Source organism: Carassius gibelio, chromosome B4 (assembly GCF_023724105.1).
Source record: "Carassius gibelio isolate Cgi1373 ecotype wild population from Czech Republic chromosome B4, carGib1.2-hapl.c, whole genome shotgun sequence".
In the NCBI taxonomy this organism is placed as follows: Eukaryota; Metazoa; Chordata; class Actinopteri; order Cypriniformes; family Cyprinidae; genus Carassius; species Carassius gibelio.
This window is the reverse complement of record NC_068399.1, coordinates 26,708,756-26,728,989: the sequence shown is the minus strand read 5'-3', so window position 1 is coordinate 26,728,989 and position 20,234 is coordinate 26,708,756. Positions and strand designations below refer to the sequence as shown.

The window sequence follows — 20,234 nt, the reverse complement described above, 5'->3', positions numbered from 1 at the left end:
AAGGAGAGTTTATGGAAAGGGTAAGGAGAGGATATTAGACCCCGGGTCGTTAGGAGATCACACGCTCATTTATTAAACACCAATAAACCAGGTGTTCCTACAAGCATCTTGACAGTTACATGGTAAATACACTTATCTGTGGGTACAATTTGCTTCTGTGTTTTGTTTTGTTTTTAAGTCAAAATGCTATTAATGCTTTGAGAAAATATTTGTTGCCTTCCAATTGAGAGTCAGAATCAGGAAAAGCTATTGCCAAGTGTTTTTACACTCACAACTAATTCATCTTGGTGTCAGGAGCTTGCAGTGCAGAAAGTACATACATTTAAAGTATTTATCGCAACTGTGACAAACTACTGTCACACTAGACTCATTAAGACCTGAAAATACCTTTTTTTTTATGTCATATTAATTTCCATCAGAACATTCATGTTTGATTACGTATCTTTTATTAATAGTGCCGAACACATTCAAGATTAGAAAGGACAAATGCAAAGCAGTTTCCTGTTATAGCACATTTCATACACAGTGAGAATCAAAAGCGCTCTACATAAACAAGATAAAAACAACAACAAAAAAACTCCGTAGTCATAAAGATATGATCATCATGCAAGAACATGATAACCATAAATGTGCAACATTGAAAACAATAATGACTGTAATAAGTATGATGGAACAGTTTCAATGATTGTCAGTGATATTTATGCCAGGTGTATTTTTGTTTTTTTAACTTTTATTCAAACTACCATCTGGTAGTCTAATAAGTGAACTTATATTGCTATTTGTATTTTTTGTATCCTATTTTGGTCACTAAATATTCCATGCACTGCATGGCATGATTTATTTGAAAAATTATAATGATCTATCTTAATTTAGAAAATACAGTACATTTTTTGAAACACAAAAAAAAAAACATTTATAAACTTTAGTCAACAGTTTTATCCATTATTTGATAAAATAAGTAAATAAATAAATAAATAAACACAAGATAAGTTCACTCATATGACCAGTAGATGGCAGCTCCGAGTAAGAAATACAATATAAACAAAACCCCATTAAAACAAAGATAAAATAACAATATACCATTTTTAATTTTAATAATTGTATGTGCTTTTTCTTAATTTTTAGTAGATTTTTTATACTATATGGCTTAATTTTTATTTCAGCTTTAGCTATTTTACGTTAATAATTTTGGTCCTTACAGCTGCCAAGGCAACATGTATATAATAGCAATTCATCTAGTTTTTAAATAAATGAAAATATATATATATATATATATACACGGTATATAATATAGATAAAATGCATCTGGTGGAACTCTTGTTATTTTAGTATATCCAGTAATGATGTCCGTTCACTAACGTTTATAAACATGTCTGCCAAATATTCAATGTATTTTCTCAATTAAAATAATGAGACATAATCTGCGATCCGCACGTTTGCAAAAATATCGAATAAATATCACATAAATAATCTGGCGCATGTGTTTTTTTTTGTTTTGTTTTTTTTAAACTTTGATTCAGAGCTGCCATCTGCTGGTCATATAAGTGAAGTGAAATCATGTAGTTTCATATTTCGCCACAAAAGACGGCGTAAAATGAGAAGATCAAGCGGAGGTGAAGGCTGAAACCATTTTGTCATGTGACCTAAATTTTATAATATATAATTATTAATAATAATAATTATAAAAAGGGTATTAGTCTGTGGCGAAAGCACGTTGAAAAACGCATGACGTAAACGTACTTCTGTCCAATCCGAACGCGTCTCTTCAACTGCGTCATTCAAGCAGCATGGCGGCGTCCGTGCATCGTTTCGGCGCAGCGGGGAGACACTTTATAAAGAATTTATTGAACACAAGAACGATTAACAGGGTGAGAGATTACACATACATCATTAATATCATTTAGAAATGCCAAAATATTGAAAACCATTTCCTGGCAATCAAATAAAACAGTCGGGGTGAGACTGGCGTGGTCTCAGTGATGAAAACGTATATGATAATATAACATGACTATGCGAAAACATTTGATTTTATTAGCACTCAAAGTCGTAGATTTACCTATTATATGCTGCGGAGTAAATCATGGTTATGTCGCATGATTTAAAGCGTGCTGTCTGTGTTTCAGACCAGATCCACTCAGGCTGTCAGTCACGTGGTTTTAAATGTACCTGAGACAAAGGTCACGACCCTTGAGAACGGACTCCGAGTGGCTTCTGAAGACTCTGGCCTGTCCACATGCACGGTGAGTTTACATCAAAATCGGCTTGATTTGTTTGCTGTCAGGTGGCTGAGTATCCAACATTAAAATTAAGGTGACTGAAATTCGTGTTGGGGTCTTGTCTTCTTTTTGACATAATGTGGGAGGTTTCCAAACACCTATGTCTGAAATAATGATAACATAGTGTATTTATTTTATCGCATATCATAGTAGAGTCACATCTTAATATGCCAAGTGAGTTTTGTATTTTTGTGCGGAATCAAATGCAAATTAAAAAAACAAATATAGGTGCAATACAGCTAAGCAATGCATCCCAATGAAATTTAATAACACATTTTTACATGGTGTTTGTATCAAAATGTGTTATGCAATGTGATGAACAACAATAATTTTACCTCCTTCTTCCCAGAGGTATTTTAGCATCATGTCGTCATATACATGTAGTAGTTTTGTTAATTTTATTAGTTTGAAGATTTTTATTTATGCTTAATTTATTATATTTCCACTTTTATTTTCCATTTTGGTGTTTTAACTTGGTTATCCAAGGCAACATTTCAAATTTTCAAGTTTTCATTTAATAATTTTATTAAGGCGTTATTTAATTATTTTTAAATATTAATATTATTTTTATTTTTTTTATTGGCAATATTTCTAATTTCTAATTTTATTTAAACCTTATTTAATCAACCAAATATTTTAATAGTTTTAGTATAGGCTAATGATAATAAACATGCATTTTCATTTATTTGAAAATGCATTTTCTTTAGAGCATCTGAATAAAAATGTTAGCAGAAATTATAGCTAGATACACTTAAATTTGTATTATTGTTTTATTACAGAATACAAACGTGCAGTGAAATGAAAACCTCATTAGCTCCAAACTGTGCATTAAAAACAGCTGATATTAATATTAACTAATAAAAAAAATTAATGTGATAAAATAAGTAATGATAAATCTGTAATAATAATAATAAAAAAATTAACAAAGCAGAATTGTGAAAAAAAGTTCTGTTAGAGGAAGTAAATGATCACAGAATTCAGATAAACCACACTTATTTCTATTGAGATGACTTGGATGAAATGACCCCATTTTCCTAAATTTCCCTTATTCTGGTCACATGATGCAGGTTGGTCTATGGATTGATGCTGGAAGCCGGTATGAAAATGAGCGCAATAATGGTACAGCCCACTTCCTGGAGCACATGGCTTTCAAGGTACGAGAAACGATTCGAAATATGTCTGAATATCAAAACAATGGAGTTTAGAAAGCATCAGATCTGTGGCTGTGTTTCAGGGCACCAGGAAGAGGTCTCAGCTGGACCTGGAGCTTGAGATTGAGAACATGGGAGCTCACCTGAACGCCTACACTTCCAGAGAGCAGACGGTGTACTACGCCAAAGCGTTCTCCAAAGATCTGCCCAGAGGTAAGCCAGCAGACATGAACTCATCATGACGGGCAGAACGGCATTATGGGTGTGCTGTAAATGCATCTCTTTTGGCAGCGGTGGAAATCCTGGCGGACATCATTCAGAACAGCACGCTGGGAGAGGCCGAGATCGAGCGCGAGCGTGGCGTCATTCTCCGAGAGATGCAGGAAGTGGAGACCAACCTGCAGGAAGTGGTGTTTGATTACCTGCACGCTACAGCCTATCAGGACACGCCTCTCGGGAGAACCATCCTGGGGCCTACGGAGAACATCAAGTACGTGTCACTCATTTACAGTCCTGCTGTCCTCTGTTAAAACACCAAAGATGAACAGGGACAGAAAAAATAGAAATGATTAATCATGGTACGTTAGGACATGTGTTTCATGTTTTCTGAAATGCTATGTTTAATGATGGTAATCCATCTATCTGAATATGCACTAATTTGCATAGATTTTTTGAAAATACTGGTAGATTAAAAATTCTTGTTTCATTTTTTTGATAGTGTTGTTTTTTTTTATTTGTTTTTTTTTTTAAGTATTACTATTATTATTTTTAAATGAGTAATTTCAAAGCTTTAAACTTTTGTCTAGTTGCCAAGGCAAGATTTTTTTATTTTCAAGATTTAATCGTATCTAATTGTATTTGTATAATTTCAATTAATAAATATTTTTTTGATAGTTTTAGGGTTAGGAAATATTAGTATTTTAAGAACAGAGATCTGATTTTTGATGACAAATTGGCAAAATATATATATATATATATATATATATATATATATATATATATAATAATTTTTGGTGATTGTTAATTTTATCATTTTATATATATATATATATATATATAAATCTATCAATCCACTAATTTATTGATTTATTTATTATTAAGTATATAACTTATACTTATTCAAATGTACAAATGAGGCTTTGTATTTATCAAATCTACAGATGCATTTAGATAAAATGTAATGAACTCTTATGTGTTTATTTTGGATGTTTCCTTTCCACTCTGAATGTTATAAAAGCAAAATTTAGCAATGATTGAGAAAAAAAAAAACCTAATGTAGTGTCTTGCCTTAACCTTTTGATGTTCTGCAGAACTATAAATCGAGGGGATCTGGTGGAATACATCACAACACACTACAAAGGGCCACGGATTGTGTTAGCTGCAGCCGGAGGTAAAGCAGCATCACTTCCTTGGTTCGATTCGTTAGATCTGTTACTGGCTCAGAATTGGACCATTAATACTCCAGCCCTGTTTCTCTGTCGTTCAGGAGTGTCACACGGTGAGCTTATTGATTTGGCCAAATTTCATTTCGGAAAGCTGCCCGCCAGATACAGCGGAGAGGCTTTACTGCCCTGCCACTTCACCGGCAGCGAGGTGAACACAACACAGATCCAGTTCATTACACACACACACACACACACGATGCTCAAAATCAGTTATGATAGACAGCACTTAAGAGTCATTCCTCTCTTTGTGTTCTGTGACAGTTTCTGAGACTACTATTGTAAGTGTATTATTGTGAATACAACTTTATGTATTGAGCGATGATTAGTAAACTGCTTTAATTGCAGCATTTAAATTTACTGCAGCACCACTTTTCAAAGCAGTTTTAGTGTGTCTCATTAAGCCCCGCCTTTCTGAAAAGCCAAGTTTGCTCTGATTGGTCAGCTGGCCCAGGCACATACAGGACCCCTTTAAAGTGTGGTTCAAGGTTCAGGTTAAACATTTATTTTATTTTGTTTACATTATTAGAGTTAAAGGATTTTACAAGATTCCATTATGTGCTTTTGTTAAATATTGAAGTTTATTTTTACTTCAGTTTTAGTTTTTACTTCCATGTAGTAATTTTAATGCTTAGCTTCACCATCTTAAACCTAATTCAGTTAGTTGCCAACGCAACATTTCTAATTAAGTTTTGTGTTTCAGCCTTAATTCAGTTAACAAATGTTTTTAATAGTTTTTGTTAATTACGATAATCCTGCTTTCTTACAGCCTGTTGTTGAAAATGCATGTCATTAGAGCAATGTTTTAAGTTTCCTTAAATGTTTTGTTTGAATATACAAATGATTATATAATTATTATATGCACTAATTTGCATACATTCCCAAAACATAAATCTGAACATTGGATCAAACAGGCTCAAATGCTTTTATTTATTTTTACAAAACTTTTTTTTTTTAGAATTTATTATTTTTTTTTTTAAATCCCATGTCTGAATATAGAAAGCATATATTTATTATTTGTACTAATTTGCATATATTTCCAGTACACAAATCTGAACACTATATAAAACCAGGCTCAAATTCTTGTTTTATTTTGTTGCAGAGAGGGAGTTGTGTGCTTTTGTCAATTTAGTTTTTATGTTTTTACGTTAGTAAATTTACGTTTATTTTCATTAATAAAAAGAAATAACGGCAGGACTACAAACGAGGCAGTAGTTTTCTGTTGGAAAAATGAGCTCACTTTATTCATCACATGCACAATCAAACCTGCTGAATGAAGCGGTAAAACAGCCACTTCAGAAGAATTACCTGGAGTTGTGCTCTTGATTCCTCCCAGATCCGTGTGCGAGATGATAAGATGCCTCTGGCTCATATAGCCATCGCTGTGGAGGCCGTCGGCTGGTCGCATCCGGACACCATCCCGCTCATGGTGGCCAATACACTCATCGGGAACTGGGATCGCTCGCTCGGCAGCGGGATGGTGGGAAGCGCTTTCACTAAACCATTCAACTAAAAAAGACCCAAATCCCAACTAACCACACCTTGTTTTCCATCAGAACTTGTCCAGTAAGCTGGCACAGATGGCGTGTCAGGGGAACCTGTGCCACAGCTTCCAGTCCTTCAACACCTGCTACACCGACACGGGTCTGTGGGGGCTTTACATGGTGTGTGAAGCAGGGACCGTCAGCGACATGATGCGCTTCACACAGCTGGAGTGGTGAGAGCTTCACGTTCACTGCGCTTCCGTCGAGCTGAAAGATGAGCAGCTAACACCTGGTTTTCTTTAGGATGTCTCTGTGTACGAGTGTGACTGAAAGTGAGGTGAACCGAGCCAAAAACCTGCTGAGGACAAACATGCTGCTTCACCTGGACGGTAAGAGCAGGAACACGCGATGAACAGGGTTTAGGAAGGAAATAAGGACCTTTTAAAGACAATTGCAATTGTAAATAAACATTCCAATAGATTTTAAGATTTAATTTTTTTTAATTTTACAGACACCGCAAACTGAAAAGCTAGAATATGGAAATAATTATTAATGTATCTTCTGCAAAAAGTGTTTTTGTCTTGTTTTTTTTTTGTGTGCAAACGTCTTAAAGTTCGAAAATTATATACACAAAATTTAGTGAATTTGTCAATAAAAAAAGGAGAAATCTGCCAAAGTAGTGATAAAACAAAAACTTGTATAAAAACTTTTCTCTTAATTAAGTTTAAGTATAAATTCTCAAAGTTTCATAAGATTTCTTGATTTCTTTGACTTAAGTAAATTCATCATGAGTACAAGCCAAAATACTGATATATATATATTTTTTTTTTTTTTGCAGTGAATGCTAAATTTAATTTGTAACTTTACAAATGTAAGACTTTTAACTTGAATTTAAGACCTTATTTTGTGAAAGGGCAATTTAAGATTAACCCTCTCAGGCTCAAATTAAGTTTTAGTAACAAGTTTTTAGTACTCCAGATACATAAAATATGTATCTGGAGTAATAAGGTAGTTAGTTTTTAACTGTTGCAAATCAGCAACGCCTGCCTTGAGAGGGTTAAGACCTGCAGAAACCCAATCAATCTCTTCTGTAGGATCCACTCCCATCTGTGAGGACATCGGCCGGCAGATGCTGTGTTACAGCCGCAGGATTCCTCTGCACGAGCTGGAGGCCAGAATAGATGTGAGTAACATACAAGCTGACCTTAGACCTGATATCTGACCCACATTCAACGGCTGGTCATCTATTGCTTTATTCAAACAGTTACTGTTTCTCACGGGTGTGACTGTAAAATTAATTTGTGTAAAGTTCGTGCATGCAACTTTGTAAGGTGGGCAAGTGAAATTACGATCCTGCAAACGTGTTATGAGGTCGGACTGTGATCTGTAAAAAATAATTTCTTTAATTATAATTAATTTAAGAATAGAAAAGAAATATAAACTACTTGAAAAATAGGAAAACTGACATGCTTTGGCTTAATGATCTTGCATTTGCGCTGTCTTCAGTTTTCTCTCTTAAATGATGGATATTATAAAATATGGAAATTAGCAGAAATAAGAATGCAAACTTTTTTTTTTTTACATTTACATAAGGTAGATATTGGGTTAACTACTTTCTTGACTGGAAAAATTAATTTTCCAAGCCCTAATATTAATGTATTTCATATTTTAAAATGACTGCATTATTATTAGTGGAAAGAAAAACAGGATTCGGACAGCAATAAATAAAATCACAGACTCACTCCTGTAAATGTAGAAATGACCTTCTGTCCACATGACAAGGGCTTTAGTCTGAATGCTGCTGCTTCTTCTCTCAGGCCATAGACGCCACAACCATCAAAGACGTGTGTATGAAATACATCTTTAATAAAGCCCCTGCTATAGCAGCCGTTGGTGAGTATTCATATTTTCTCTGTAACTTCTGCTTTTTTCTAAGCTCTGGTCCTGGAGTGTCTTCATAACTAAACGCACCTGCCTGAACTCATCACTCCAGGACCTGAAAGAGAGCAGCGCGACAGGAAACGCTGCTTTCAGACTGATAACCAGATACCTATGATTTCAGGTCCGATCGAGCAGCTCCCGGACTATAACGGCATCTGCAGCGGCATGCATTGGTTACGGACGTGAGGAGGTGAAGCATTAACAGTTACGAAAACAAGAGAATTTAATGTGTGCTTTTTTCATGTTTATTTTATTATAAAATAAAGAACAACACAATAAAGTTAAAAGACCATGGTGTGTGCGTGCGTTTTCTTTCCCTGCTGCACGTTTGTCATTTCTTGTTTTTAGCGGTGACCTGCTCCTGGGCAGCTTTCTTAGCCTTTATCATCTCCACCAGCTCCTGCAGAAACACAGAGAGAGAGAAGCACATCGACAGCTGTTACACACATTATTATAAGAAGATTTTTTTTTGTTAATTTTTTTGTTATTGTTAGTAACAACACTAAACATTATTATTTTTTTGTTCATTAATTACATGGCACCATTTAAATCTACATTAATCCGCATGCATTGTAATAAATGTGTGTGTTATGGATATAAAATTTACACTTATTTTAATTAAGATTTTACATATTGTTAAAATATTTACTTAAATGTATTACCTTGTTCAAAATTCTAGTTTATTAATCAGCCTGCATTATATTAAATTTTATTAGCATAATTACGGTATTTGTAAATATTGTTATATATAAAAGAAATTACTTTGTACCTCATTCTTAATTCTACCTTATTAATCAGCTTGCATTATAGCTAGATTGTGAATTAAAGACATAATAATATTAATGATATTAAATATTAATTTATATAATTGTTTATTATTATTTAAACCGATGTAAAAGTGTATAATATATTATAAATTGGGTTGATTATTTAATATTACTCTAGAATTTTAAATAATAATTAAGATAATAATAATTATTACTTCACACCTTATTCCAGTTCTAACTTAATATTTATTATTTTAATTTTTGTCATTATTTGTTTCGCGTAATATCCAAGTAATAAACTTATTTCAATTATATTAATTATAATTGTTTGTTATTGTTAGTATAATTATTCTTACTAATTTAATAATATAAAGGCCTTATTTTAATACATAATTGACAACTTATTCTAATTCTACCTTTTTAATAATTGTTATTGCTCATTTCATTGTTCTGCAAATAAATTCTTGGGCAATGCTGCACATAAACAATTAGGCCAAAATTAAGAAAAGACCCTATAGTGTGTGTGTGTTACAAAGCCTGTCAGTTTTTGATGAATATCGATGCAGAAGATCATACCTTGTATCTCTTCATGCAGTCTTTCTTGGAGCGTCCGGGCACAGCGTCCGAGATCTTCTCCCAGCGCTCCGGCGTGTTCACCGGGAACGTCTTCAGTGCCTGCTCCAGAAGCTTCTGCTCCTCTGTGGTCCAGGGTGAGGAGTTGGACTCGGCGCTAACAGCTGGAGGAAACATTTGGATGAGTGACTGTTCAGAACAGGACTGATTTTGTGACAACGATAAATCCTGCTAAATGCATAAATGTAAATTTAAATACATGCACTCTCTCCATGTTACAGAAAAAGCAAAAGTGCTGATAAGCCAAAATCACTGGCAGAATTTTGTTTTTCTTAAAAATCTAATTTTAATACAAAAAAAAAAAAAAGTATATATATATATATATATATATATATATATATATATATATATATATATATATATATATATATATATATATATACACAGAATTGTTCAAAATAATAGCAGTACAATGTGACTAACCAGAATAATCAAGGTTTTTAGTATATTTTTTATTGCTACGTGGCAAACAAGTTACCAGTAGGTTCAGTAGATTGTCAGAAAACAAACAAGACCCAGCATTCATGATATGCACGCTCTTAAGGCTGTGCAATTGGGCAATTAGTTGAAAGGGGTGTGTTCAAAAAAATAGCAGTGTCTACCTTTGACTGTACAAACTCAAAACTATTTTGTACAAACATTTTTTTTTTCTGGGATTTAGCAATCCTGTGAATCACTAAACTAATATTTAGTTGTATGACCACAGTTTTTTAAAACTGCTTGACATCTGTGTGGCATGGAGTCAACCAACTTGTGGCACCTCTCAGCTGTTATTCCACTCCATGATTCTTTAACAACATTCCACAATTCATTCACATTTCTTGGTTTTGCTTCAGAAACAGCATTTTTGATATCACCCCACAAGTTCTCAATTGGATTAAGGTCTGGAGATTGGGCTGGCCACTCCATAACATTAATTTTGTTGGTTTGGAACCAAGACTTTGCCCGTTTAAAGTGAAGTGACATTCAGCCAAGTATGGTGACCCATACTCAGAATTTGTGCTCTGCATTTAACCCATCCGAAATGCACGCACACAGGCAGTGAACACACACACACACACACTGTGAGCACACACCCGGAGCAGTGGGCAGCCATTTATGCTGCGGCGCCCGGGGAGCAGTTGGGGGTTCGATGCCTTGCTCAAGGGCACCTAAGTCATGGTATTGAAGGTGGAGAGAGAGCGGTTCATGCACTACCCCCACCCACAATTCCGTCCGGCCCGAGACTAGAACCCACAACCTTTCGATTGGAAGCCCGAGAAAATTCCGTCCAGCCCGAGGATCCGTCCAGCCCAAAACTAGTGTGTTTTGGGTCATTGTCTTGTTGAAACAACCATTTCAAGGGCATGTCCTCTTCAGCATAGGGCAACATGACCTCTTCAAGTATTTTAACATATGCAAACTGATCCATGATCCCTGGTATGCGATAAATAGGCCCAACACCATAGTAGGAGAAACATGCCCATATCATGATGCTTGCACCTCCATGCTTCACTGTCTTCACTGTGTACTGTGGCTTGAATTCAGAGTTTGGGGGTCGTCTCACAAACTGCCTGTGGCCCTTGGACCCAAAAAGAACAATTTTACTCTCATCAGTCCACAAAATGTTCCTCCATTTCTCTTTAGGCCAGTTGATGTGTTCTTTGGCAAATTGTAACCTCTTCTGCACATGCCTTTTTTTTAACAGAGGGACTTTGCGGGGGATTCTTGAAAATAGATTAGCTTCACACAGACGTCTTCTAACTGTCACAGTACTTACAGGTAACTCCAGACTGTCTTTGATCATCCTGGAGGTGATCATTGGCTGAGCCTTTGCCATTCTGGTTATTCTTCTATCCATTTTGATGGTTGTCTTCCGTTTTCTTCCACGTCTCTCTGGTTTTGCTCTCCATTTTAAGGCATTGGAGATCATTTTAGCTGAACAGCCTATCATTTTTTGCACCTCTTCATAGGTTTTCCCCTCTCTAATCAATTTTTTAATCAAAGTACGCTGTTCTTCTGAACAATGTCTTGAACGACCCATTTTCCTCAGCTTTCAAATGCATGTTCAACAAGTGTTGGCTTCATCCTTAAATAGGGGCCACCTGATTCACACCTGTTTCTTCACAAAATTGATGACCTCAGTGATTGAATGCCACACTGCTATTTTTTTGAACACACCCCTTTCAACTAATTCAACTAATTGCCCAATTGCACAGCCTTAAGAGCGTGCATATCATGAATGCTGGGTCTCATTTGTTTTCTGAGAATCTACTGAACCTACTGGTAACTTGTTTGCCACGTAGCAATAAAAAATATACGAAAAACCTTGATTATTCTGGTTAGTCACATTGTACTGCTATTATTTTGAACAATACTGTATATATATATATACATGCGGGTCATGTGACAAGAACCAACCAATCAGCTTCATCCTTTCCCGTAACAACGTTGAGAGCTCAGCCAAGATGAAGGAACAGCTGATCATAGTTGTATATGGATTGCAATTTTGAAATAAATTCAGTAGCAGAGCTACTGCAAGCGATTTTTAGAGCTGCAAATCCATTTATCCTTCGCTGAAATTTCCGCGTCTCATGGAGAGAGCACGTCATTGTTGCTTAGCAAAGACAGACGCCTCATGAGCGCTTCTGCCCGAGCGCTTTGGAAAGGAGGAGAACGACATACCGTTGTTTTTTTATCCACCACTCTCTTGCCATCACCATTATAGCTTAAAGGGAATCCAAAGTGCACCCAAACACCAGACCTGTTGGTTATTGGAGGATCTTCTCATTTCTAGTCTGTTAAACGCATTGGCTATTTTGCAACGAGCCTTCAGCGTGTACTGAGTGAGCGAGCGCCTGCTGAGTAGCCTAACATAAACATATAAGATGGTGTTTTTTTCTTCTTCGGGGGTGTCAGGGGCGTTGCCTGTTACGTTGTTTGGGTTATTGGGCTACCTTGTTGAACGCATATCATTATATTTCTTTCTCTCTCTTTTTTTTTTTTTTCAAATATAATTAATTACTCCAACGAACCGTTCGGTATACATAATGCGTACCGCGTACCGAACCGAAAGCGTCGTACCGAACGGTTCAATACGAATACGCGTATCGTTACACCCCTAATATATATATATATATATATATATATATATATATATATATATATATATTATTCATTTTATATAATAAAATAACTGTGTTATTTACTGCTCAAAAAAAGTGTAATACAGCCAGTTTTGTTTTCATTCCCATTAATCAGCTTGCATTATAATAAAAGAGTCACAGAAGTGATAACCCCCAATATTATCAAAATTAAGCTATTTTTAATTTATTAATAGTAATATTATTTTTATTTTTAAAAAGGAAAAGAGATCTTATTTTATTAATTACTTGGCACCTTATTGAAATTCTACTTTATTAATCAGCTTCCATTATTATAAAAATCAATATTAATACTATAATTCATATTTTATTAATAATTTTATTATTTGTTCTGTGTAACAATGCTTTGGCAATCTTCTTGCATTACAATTAGTAAAATCTATAAATAAATCTGGGTTATGAATATTATAATAATACTTATTAATAATATGATTAATATTAAGAATTGTAATATAAATCATTTAAAAATAAAATATTTATAAAAAAAAAATATATATAAAAAAATTTAATATTGAGAAAATATTAATTTATTTAAAATTTATTATTATTTACTTGCAAGTTTTTTCTAATTCTACCTCATCAATACTCATGACAAGTATCATGTGACTTACCATCGAATCTCTCTGATGGCGCAGCGTTGTCTACCGTCTGAGGAACAACTGAATGCTCCTTCCTGAACTTCTCAAAGGCCTTTCGGTTGATCTCGTCTTTCTGGTGAGGATCTGCCATCAAGAACCGAGAAAATTAGCCGTACAACTTCAATCTAGCGTACATTATCAAGCCAAACCGCGGTTACGTACCCAGCTTCTGCAGTGTTTTAGCTTTATTGATGACGTCTTTGGCCGTTCTCTTCACGCCGCTGCTGGAGTGCTGGTTCATGTAGCTGGCGATCACCTCCCATCTGTCCAATCACAGCACACCTCAGTCAGTTTGTTTATTTGTTTGCTAATGCTCTACCACTGAGCCACAGGAACATGGAATCACTTCCTTCGATTCCACAGAAACACTGTAACATCTGAATGGTTTGCATGGAGACTCACCTGGCGTTGGTTCCGGCGGGAAACAGGTTGACGGCTTTGATGAGCAGCTGCAGATCTTCCTCGTTCCAGCCTCTGTTATTGGCTCCTCCTCCTCCTCCTGCGCTGGTGTGCTCCGCCCCTCGCGCCGCCTGCTGCGCCTGCATCTCCGCCTCCTTCTCCTTCTGCATCTGAACGTTCACCTCCTGCACCTGCAACCGCAGAAACAAATCCTCAGAGCAACTACAGGACCCTTCAGAAGTTTGGGCTCAGCAGGGATTTCTTTTAAATGCATGCAAATTGATCAAACAGCAGGAAAGTTGCTAAAAAATCGGAAAATATATATATTAATAATTATTATTATTAAATGAGTAATTACTTTAATATTTGTTTTTGTAATTGTAACATCTTTACTAATAATTATAAGATGTATTTTTATCTAAATTAAAAAATAAATGTTCTTTTGAACTTTCTATTCATCAAAGTAATCCTAAAAAAAAAAAACATGTTTTCCAAATAATAATAATAACAACTAATTATATTAAATAATTTTAGTAATTGTAATTCATTACTAATAATTATCATAGGTATTTTTGCTGTTCTTTTGCACTTAAAAATACAATGTATGTCTTTTTTTTAAATCACAATTTCCACAAAAATATTAAGATGTATATGTATTATACAAATATTATTAATATATGTTTATAATGTTTATTTTTAAAATGCTAATATAATTTTATTCAAATATTTTTATTAATATTACTTGCCAATTAATTCTAAATCTACCTTAATATTTGTTATTGCTTTATTTATTTGTTTGTCATTATTTGTAACGTAATAATGCTTTGGTATAATAAGAGTGTATGTATTATAATATTTATTAATATAAATTAAAATAATATTAAGATTTGTCTATATAATTAATGATAATGGTAAATTATAAGTATTAGTATTATTATTTATGATTCTAATAAATGCTGTTCTTTTAAACTTTCTATTTATCTAAAAATAAAACAAAACGTATAGCAGTTTCCACAAAAATATCGGATTTATTATCTGTTAAAATAATCAGAAATGTTTCTTGAGCAGCATGATTTCTGTAGATCATGTGACACTGAAGACTGTAAAATTCAGCTTTACATTACAGGAATAAATTACACTTTACTTTATATTCACAGAAAACGGTTATCTAAAATTTTTATAATATTAGACAAATAAATTTGAACTGTATTTTTGATCAAATAAAAATGCCTTTGTGAAAACAAGGGACTTCTTTTAAAAATCATACAGACCCCAAATGTTTGCATACATGCACAGATTTACAGCTTAAAGCAAACGCTGTGTGTGTTTCTCACCTGTTTCTCCAGAGCTGCTTTACTCTGCTCTTTATTCCCCGAGGCCAGCGCTTCATTCAGCATCTGCAAACTACAAATCAAACCAAAACTCAATATTTCTCTCACGTGCAGCTGAGTTCAGAGAATCGACTCACAATAATCACCTGGTCAGCTCCAAGCGGTCGCAGAGCTTCTCCACCTCCTCCATCATCCTGACGCCGTCGGCTTCATTGTCTGTGAAGTAGCTGTGAGTCTGAGAGAAGAAGAAGAGAGACAGAGATGAGGATGAGAAGCTCTCGGAGCTGAATGTGTGAGATGATGTGAGGGTCTCCTGCCTTGCAGGTCGTCCTGAGCTTCTGCCGTTCTTTCTTGATAGCTTTCTTCTGGACTTCTTTCTCTTTCTTGGCCTGCTGTGCTGCCTGTCTCGCCGCCTCTTCCTCCTTCTCCCTCTGCATCCGCGCCGCTGCCTCCTCTTCCTGACGCGCCTGCACACATAAAACCAAGAGAGAGCCGCGTATGACTATATATACGACAGATTAAAGTGACTTAAGATCATTGTAATGACTATAGTTAGTATATATATTATGTACCTGTAGAGCTTGACTGTATAATTAAGTGATACTTTATTTATTTGTCCTTTATTTAACCAGGTAAAACGTTCCGAGATTAAAAATCTCTTTTACAAAAGTGACGTGGAAACACTAATACTGCAGCGTTTAGTCAAAAAGCACAACAGGATAATTGGGGGAAAAAAGAAAATGTGGTTCCATTAACAGAAAATAACAATAAAAAATAAAAAAAACAGGCACAGCTTTTGATTGATGGGCAAATAAACTGGCATTAAAAAAAAAAGTTTAAATAATACAATAATATAAATTATATATGTTAATTATAATATAACAATCATTATACATAATAAAATCTATAAAATATATACAATTTGTTGTGCATTATCATTTGTATTTTTTTTTTTTTTTTAATTTCGTTTTGGTTGATTTGTACATCAACTTAAACTTAATTAAAATTACAAATACTGCTTTGGCATCTAGAAACTTTATTTTATTTCACTTAAGCTTTATTATATATATATATATATATATATATATATATATATATATATATATATATATATATATATATATATGTATTTTTAGTTATTAATTTCTTTCCAAAAATATTAAAACATATAATATATTGGCAATGTAATAAAGTTACAACATAAAAAATGTATCCACCTCAAACAAATACAAATAATATATTACATTTGCAATATACAAAATAATTATTTATTTTAATTTATAGATCGATAGATAGATAGATAGATAGATAGATAGATAGAGAGATAGAGAGAGTGATAGATAGAGAGATAGAGAGAGAGAGTGATAGATAGAGAGATAGATAGATAGATAGAGAGATAGATAGAGAGATCCTGACCCGTTCTTTCTCCTCCTGCTCTCGTTTCTTCGCATCGGCTTTGGCCTTCTTCTCCGACTCTTTCCTGGCTTTCTCCTCCTCTTTGAATTTCTTTATTCGTGGGTCGCAGTTGTAGGCCGTGTCTGCATCACACACACACACACACACACACACACACACACACACACATTCACACAGACGCTCACAGTGAGATCATGTTCCTCGTGTCTCATCCCAAACTTACCGACGAGTGTCCGTATCCTGTTCATCTCTTCCTTCTTCCTCTGAGCTCGAGAGGCTCGGTTCTGTTTCTCAATCCACCTCCTCTCATCTCGACTGATCGCAAAATCACACACAAACACCACAAAAAGGAAACAGTTATTGTAAATGGAAACTATTATAGTTTTAAATCAGTTAACTGTGTTCACTGTCATTTTTACTGAATCCTTTCTTTTTTAGTTTTAATGAAGTTCAAAAATCGTTCATTTTAATAAATTGTTTCTCTTTTCAGATTAATTTTAATTTATTAAATCAAATGCTACAAATAGAAAAGTGTTATTTTAGTGTTCATTTCTTCATATTTTGAACTGGTTTCATCTGTATATTTTCAGTTTTTACAATTATTAAAGTTTAATTTTGTTGTAAAAGTAATTTTTATTGAATCTTTTCTTTTTTAGTTTTAATGAGGTTCAAAAATCGTTCATTTTAATAAATTGTTTATGTTTTCAGATAAATTTTAATGAATTAAATCAAATGGCACAAAGTAGAAAAGTTTTATTTTAGTACACATTTTTTTATAGTTTGAATTAGTTTCATCTGAATATTTTCGGTTTTCAGAATTTTTAAGTTAAATTTTGTTTCATTAACTTTTTTTTTTAACTCAAATTCTATAAAAAATTGGCAACTAGTATTTTAATGGTTTCGTTTGTCACCTTTAATAACCACATGCAGTAATAGTAAAAATTTTACAAAATACAAAGCATTATTTACCATTCAGCTTTTTCCTTTTCCTCTTCATCTAAATATGAAAATTCCCTCCACGAGTCAAAGTTGTACCTTCAGAAACAAAAGAGAAATTTTTTTTTTTTTTTTCTTCCAGCATTAGTTTGCCTCAAAATGTATGAATAAATCTGATATTTACTTACCAAAAGGAATAGAAATTATCTACATCTTCAAAAGACGAGTCCATGCTTCCCAGACTCGGGACGTGTTTTTTCACGGTCCACCTGATTGAGAGAAACACAGCAGTGTGATCTCCAGCACTGAACCTGAATCCTCTGAATCAGTCTTATTAGGCGTTTACCTGCTGTTCCTCTCAAACACCGGCGCAAACACCTCGAAGAAGTTTTCTTTGCCTTCTGCTTTTGAAGGAACCATGTTGTCAAACGTGGGATCCACGCTGTCAAACGCTCTCCGCTTCACCGGATCCGACAGCATCTCCATTGCTGAAGGCAGCACACCAGAGAACATAAAGGACCTCTCGTATGCACAAACCCCTTTATTTCACTTATAATGAAGCAATAAGGTCCCAACCTTTTGTTATGCAAGTGAAATAATCATTATCTCCCTCCACAATCTGCTCTCCTGCTGCTTTCCTCTTGTCCGGGTGATGTTTGAGGACCATGGCTTTATCTGTGGAGAACAACTGCACGTTACTGCGAAATACTCTTTACCACTTTAAAGAGCTCTCCGAAGCTCCATTCATTACGCAGTAAAAAAATCTGTAAATATTGTTACATTTAAAATAGCAGTTTTCTTTGTGAATATCTGTTGAAATGTAATTTATTTCTGTGATCAAAGATACATTTTCAGCATCATTACTGCAGTCTTCAGTGTCACATGATCTTCAGAAATCATTCTGATATGCTGATTTGTTGCTCAAGAAACATTTGTGATTATTATATAGTAGCAATGTTAGTAGCAATGTTAAAAATTTGTTGAATATTTTAATTTAGAAATATATATTTTCAGGATTCAATGATGAATAGAAAGAACAAAAGAACAGCATTTATTTGAAATATAAATCTTTTTTAACATTGTCAATGTATTTACTGTCACTTTTGATACTTTTGAAAGTATTTTGATCAAGTATTTTTGATAAAATAAAAGCAGCCTTAATGTGCAGAATTGACATACAAAAAAAATTGTACTTAAAAACTATTAACCATTATTGTACAAAGATTTTGAAACACACAAAAAGTCAAACTTACGAGCAGCTTTGATCTGTTTCTGAGTTGCTTTGTAGCGGATGTGTGCGAGACCTAAAACAGCGTAGTGATCTTGGTTCTGTAAAGTCAAGAGAAGCATGTCAGTGCATTCAGTTCAGAGTCTCACGGCTCTGACAGAGACACACATCTCTACACACACCTTCCAGTCTTTGGGGTCCAGTGTCTTCAGCATGGGATACTCCTCCAGCTGCAGCTCCTCGTCCTCCTCTTCCTCAGACAGCTCCTCCTCTTCCTCCAGCTCTTGAAATGAGGCAGACACATTTCTACTCCTGCGTTTCAGAAACGCCTCGAACCAGCGACCCACCGGCTCAAACTGAACCTGCTCCGAAGCTGAGACCAAGACACAAAGCAAACACCCATTGCATAAACAGTATTTCCTTGTATGGTAAAAAAAAAAAGATCAAGGTCATTTTAATACATAAATTATGTTCATTTTATATAGCACTTTATTTATTTAATTTTATTACTTATAATTTCAAGCTATTTTTAATCACCCTAACATATAACAATGTTAAAATTATGAATAAATATTATTATTTATAAAACAAACACACACACACACACACATATATTATATATATATATATATATATATATATATATATATATATATATATATATATAAATGAGAATAATCAAGCAGCACTTCTGTTTTCAGCAATTTTTAACAAAAATGTATTAGAAATGTTTTATTCTTTTAACAAAATAATTACTGTTATTACTTTATTTTTTTACTTATTATTTATAGTTAACTTTCCCACCCCAACATTTAGAAATTTAAATAATAAATATTAGTATTAATAATGTTTTTTATATAGATCAAAAAATAGTACAGTATCTGCCACATAACACTTTAAAAAAAAAAAAATCACACCCATCATTATTGTGTAAAGAGAGTCCATCTTTTTTTTTTCATTCTATTTTGAGAGCGTTTTAAACAAAACTTATCTTTACGTAAATTAAAATCAGTCAGGTCTGGTGACTGAAAGGGTGATCCTTTGTTTCTACTGTGTCTATATTAATCTCAGTTTGAGATTATTAATTTCAGCGATAGAGCATGGCAACACAATATGTGACTATGAGAAATATCTCCAGTATAATGTGTGATGTGTCCAGATCTGCTGTGTCTCATTACTGTGACACTCACCGGAGACCGCGTTATAAAGCGCTGTAAGCTGCCCGTCTGACGCCTCCTTCAACATCTTCACGAGTTCACACACACGGACGACCTAAAGAGATCGCATTAGCGTGAAAGATCGGCTTGAGTCAGGGATTCTTAAGCTGCTGTTTCGCTCGGGTCTTTCAGATCCACATGGGCCCCGCAAAACTGTCCGTCTGCCGGGAATCTGTGTTACACTCACAGCCTTCCGGCGCGCTGCAGCTCGATGACATTTGGTTCCGCTACC

The 20,234-nt window shown here is 34.3% G+C and overlaps 2 protein-coding genes across 3 annotated transcripts; one reads left to right on the top strand and one right to left on the bottom strand.

The window, feature by feature from the left end:
* The first annotated feature begins 1,705 nt into the window (after nt 1-1,705).
* Nucleotides 1,706-8,671, top strand: pmpcb (peptidase, mitochondrial processing subunit beta). Of its 2 annotated transcripts, XM_052554846.1 has the most exons (14): nt 1,706-1,868; nt 2,124-2,240; nt 3,344-3,430; nt 3,511-3,640; nt 3,719-3,917; nt 4,738-4,817; nt 4,914-5,020; nt 6,206-6,349; nt 6,426-6,586; nt 6,657-6,742; nt 7,448-7,536; nt 8,171-8,246; nt 8,416-8,484; nt 8,618-8,671. In XM_052554846.1, exons 1-13 carry the CDS (start codon nt 1,788-1,790, stop codon nt 8,478-8,480), a joined length of 1,422 nt encoding a protein of 473 aa, XP_052410806.1. In that variant the 5' UTR covers nt 1,706-1,787; the 3' UTR covers nt 8,481-8,484; nt 8,618-8,671. The 2 variants fall into 2 exon arrangements, with proteins under 2 accessions (XP_052410806.1, XP_052410805.1); XM_052554845.1 differs by lacking the exon at nt 8,618-8,671 and having other exon boundaries at nt 8,416-8,584.
* On the bottom strand, nt 8,517-20,232 carry LOC127956686 (dnaJ homolog subfamily C member 2). The gene is made up of 17 exons (XM_052554844.1): nt 19,976-20,232; nt 18,968-19,158; nt 18,811-18,886; nt 18,134-18,232; nt 17,904-18,045; nt 17,746-17,826; nt 17,591-17,656; nt 16,845-16,936; nt 16,622-16,743; nt 15,523-15,672; nt 15,352-15,440; nt 15,209-15,278; nt 13,878-14,065; nt 13,638-13,738; nt 13,449-13,559; nt 9,638-9,798; nt 8,517-8,694 (listed from the first exon to the last, which is right to left on the bottom strand). Exons 1-17 carry the CDS (start codon nt 20,028-20,030, stop codon nt 8,626-8,628), a joined length of 1,863 nt encoding a protein of 620 aa, XP_052410804.1. The 5' UTR covers nt 20,031-20,232; the 3' UTR covers nt 8,517-8,625.
* Nucleotides 20,233-20,234: the final 2 nt, after the last annotated feature.

Excerpts from the sequence above, each read along its gene's own strand:
- pmpcb (XM_052554846.1), top strand. The coding sequence starts at position 1,788 with ATGGCGGCGTCCGTGCATCGTTTCGGCGCAGCGGGGAGACACTTTATA. Across the intron at positions 3,918-4,737 it reads GGGCCTACGGAGAACATCAA|AACTATAAATCGAGGGGATC; the intron begins GTACGTGTCACT and ends GATGTTCTGCAG. Across the intron at positions 6,350-6,425 it reads GCTCGCTCGGCAGCGGGATG|AACTTGTCCAGTAAGCTGGC; the intron begins GTGGGAAGCGCT and ends GTTTTCCATCAG.
- LOC127956686 (XM_052554844.1), bottom strand. The coding sequence starts at position 20,030 with ATGTTGAAGGAGGCGTCAGACGGGCAGCTTACAGCGCTTTATAACGCG. Across the intron at positions 17,657-17,745 it reads GATAATTTCTATTCCTTTTG|GTACAACTTTGACTCGTGGA; the intron begins GTAAGTAAATAT and ends TTGTTTCTGAAG. Across the intron at positions 15,441-15,522 it reads AGCTCAGGACGACCTGCAAG|ACTCACAGCTACTTCACAGA; the intron begins GCAGGAGACCCT and ends TTCTTCTCTCAG.